The 3,658-nt window shown below is 36.3% G+C and overlaps 1 protein-coding gene across 1 annotated transcript in view; it reads left to right on the top strand.

Annotated features, from left to right (window-relative positions):
• LOC102766157 (probable E3 ubiquitin-protein ligase HERC6) overlaps nucleotides 1-3,658 on the top strand; it is a 100,989-nt gene that overhangs the window by 91,325 nt on the left and 6,006 nt on the right. Inside the window, exons 22-23 of the mRNA XM_015561521.1 lie at nucleotides 2,562-2,730; nucleotides 3,337-3,364. Of these exons, the coding sequence (XP_015417007.1) occupies nucleotides 2,562-2,730; nucleotides 3,337-3,364 (197 nt within the window). The remainder of the gene's footprint in view (nucleotides 1-2,561; nucleotides 2,731-3,336; nucleotides 3,365-3,658) is intronic.

The following is a 3,658-nucleotide window of genomic DNA, read 5'->3' as shown; positions in this document are numbered from 1 at the left end:
TTGCAAACTCGATCCCCATTGTGGGGGGTGCGGGAGGCAGCAGATCAGTGATTCTCTCTCATCATTGATGTTTCTATTTCTCTCTCCCTCTCCCTCTCTGAAATCAATAAAAGTATATATTTTTAAAAAGATAATGAACCTACACATCATCCCCCGAAGTTTTCTCGTATCCCTTTCTAACGCTACTCCTCCCCAGCTGCTGTGCCTCGGTGCCCCCTTTCCCATGCCCAGGCAACAACTGTCACTATAGATACTTTGAATTTCCTAACATTTTACATAAATGGAATCATAAGTAGCCTTGGTGTCTATCCTCTTTCACTCAGCATAATTATGTTGAGAGTCATGCATGTTGTTGAATGTTACCAAACCTCATTCTCTTTTGTTGAGTAGTATTCCATTGTATGGATGTACTACATATTGTTTATCTACTCACTTCTGATGCATATTTGTGTAATTTCCTAGATTTTGAGATGCGGTAATCTAGAATATTTCTATAAGAAGAGAAATTATTAATATAATCCTAGAGATAATTGCTAATTCTAATAAGGCAGTTCATTTCTGCAATGATTATACTTTTACAAGGATCCTCAAAATGTAAACATTTCTTAAAAAACAAAAAACTTGTCTTCATTTCTCTGTTAGAAACACAGAGAAAATAATTCTAAAAAGAATCATGTTGAGCCTCAATGTAGGATCCCTTTTCTGATAAATTTCCAAGTGTTCTTTCCACAGTAGAAATTTGGGACCCAGGGGACAGGGAAAAGGAAGAGAAAGATGAGTGGGTGTGCAAAAGTACTGAGAAGTGATCTGCTTTTTGAGAAAGAATGAACTTCTAGAAAATAGAAATGGCTAAGGTGTACAAATGGTAGGATTTTTATGGGTCAAACAACAAGCATTTATTGACTATTTCGTGAGACTCCATATTGTATTAAATATTGTCAGTGATTCAAATTAGTATACAACACAATCCTTTTCCTCTTTTGGTATTTGTAGATAGAGTGATAAGACTAAAACACCATGAACTTTAGCAATTGTTCCTAAATTTTGGATTGCTGACTTTATGTGTAATATTTGTTGAGCACGGAAGTTTGGGAAGGATACACTGATGTAGAATTGAAAGCCCAGATTTGTAATCTCGAGTGATGGTGGCTGAGTCTTTTAGCTTTTCTGAGTTTTCCGTTTCCTCGCTTATAAAATGGCTGCCGTAATTTCTGCTCTGCCTGCTTTACAGGACTGTTGTGAGAATAAAACAAGACAAGGCATATATCCAAGTGTGAAAGCACCAGGAAAACTTTAGGGCACTGTCCAAATTTTAGGGGTTCTTTATTAGAAAGAAAGCAATCAAGGGGAACTGAAGCAATTGGAGAAAGGGTAATGGAAAAGTGGAGCCCTGAGGTTGATCTCTCCCTTTAACCTTTGTCCAAAAATGTCTTATATACCCAGTGTTGCCTCACTGTCTTTGGAATTTTCATGCCTATGTGAATTCCCCATGCGCATGTATTAAACTTTGATTTTCTCCTGTTAATGTGTCTCTGTTAATTTAAAGGTTAAACCAGCCAGAAGAACTTAGAAGGTGGGGAGGACAAGTATTAATTTTTTTCTTTAATGCTCTGATAGGGAATCAAACTATGACCTTCTGGTTCATAGGTGGACACTCAACCACTGAGCAACACCAGCCAGGCCGAACCCCTTACCCTTAAGCATTGTGTTATACTGCTGGATAGAAAACAAACAAAAGTCTGATTCATGTATGGCTCAGTGAAGAGACTAAATCAGCTAGGACAAGGGGACCCATTACAGATACAGGAAATAAAAACTGAACAGGTTAGAGGAGGCCACCTTTGGAGTATACTTGTATTTTTAACTCATTTTCAAAATCAAAGACTTTAACATTTATCCTCACAATTACTCTAAGAAGAAATTGGACAAGTAGATGGTGGCCCAGAGTCATGCAGCTACTAACAGCAAGGCTGTTGCTGGAATAGAAATCTTAAAAGATTAGCAGGTTTGTGATCTCTTGGTTGGGCTGTAGTGATAGTCTGGCAAGATGTGGCCAGTACAGAGAGGAGAGTGAAGCCAATGCCATCAGGACGCTTTCCTTCCTTCCACTCACCTTCCCTGACCCATATGCTGGTCCCTGTAAGGACACCGTGGTTGAGAGTTATTCCGCCAAAGGGACACCACTCGTCTGACACACACCTGGCATGCCTGATGCCTGCTCAAAGTGTAGATAAAGTTCACCCTTTCTTCCACAGTGTTGTTTTACTACATGATTTTGAAGGCAAATATTGTAAAATTAAACATTGAAAACCTTAGTTTATAAGGCTACCTTAGCATTTTTAATATTCTGAATATGCTGTTACGAACAAAAAGTACATTCATTTACTTAATCTTGTGAACTCTTAATTTGTATTTTAACTTATGGAAGAATTTTGAACTGTAATATAGCCAGAGTAAGAACCTCAAATTTTATTTTTTTGCTAATCTAATTTCCCAGTGATTGTTGATTATTTATAATACATTATGGCTGGGTGTGTGTGTTTTTTCTCTTCTTCATTTCTAGCCTAAAATTGAGAAGAAGAGATATTTCCTCTTTGGGAGGCTGTGTGGACTCTCCCTGTACCATTTAAATGTTGCGGATATTCCTTTCCCACTGGCTTTGTTTAAGAAACTTCTGGAACAAAAGCCATCATTGGAAGATTTAAAAGAACTCAGTCCCCTTTTGGGAAAGTAAGTAAATGTTTCTCCAGGACTTTATCTATAAGTCTTAGTTGTCTTGGCATAAATGATGTTCCACACAGAGACACAGACACACAAAAGGCCTTCAGTTTCAATAAATGTATGCTCTTTAGATGAATTTGAACTTTAGCATGACTTATAGTCAAGTAAACCTTCAAAAATGTAAAAAGGCCAAATGTTTCTCCAATTATTGACCAGTACAATAAACAATGCCAGATGTCTTCAGTTTATCCAGATGGAAACAGTTACTTTAGACAGTACACAGTATTCTTAATGCAACTTATATGTATTATATTTATTTTGAATAAACTTTATTTAATCTTATCTACTTTCTTTAAATAAGTCAGCATGTCATCAACTTTATTTTTAAGGGTTGAAAAATGCTTGTTCTAAGTTAAAAGGCAAACTATATCCTATGAGGAAAATACTGGCAACATATGATAGACAAAGGATTAGTACAGTATCTCAGATGTATAAATATGCAAAGGTGGGCAAAAGTAGGTTAAATTACCAGCCATCATTACCTTAAAGATAAATCATAAGTAAGGATACAAAATAATAACAATAATTAATAAACTCCATATTTCACTTACTCAGAACTGTAAACCTACTTTTGCCAACCCTGGTACTGTATGTGTGTCATCATACATATGTATATATACGGTTAATCAAGAAATGAAAATATGCTCAACCTTACTAATAATTGAGGAAATACAAATGAAATGTCATTTTTTGCTCTATACATTGACAACTATCAAAAGGTTTTTCATAAAATACAGAGTTGACAGCCAGATTGGGGAAAAGGATTTTCCCCTCATGTACAGTTAGTGGAAGAACACTGGCTAGATTTATACTCTATGCCCTGTATTGTCAATGTAGAGGAGGGGCTGAGAAACGCCTAGCATTTTTGTCTGGATCA

Source organism: Myotis davidii, unplaced genomic scaffold (genome assembly GCF_000327345.1).
Source record: "Myotis davidii unplaced genomic scaffold, ASM32734v1 scaffold356, whole genome shotgun sequence".
Classification (NCBI taxonomy): domain Eukaryota; kingdom Metazoa; phylum Chordata; class Mammalia; order Chiroptera; family Vespertilionidae; genus Myotis; species Myotis davidii.
Note: the sequence above shows the minus strand (reverse complement) of the source record. Positions and strands in the feature narration are given on the sequence as shown.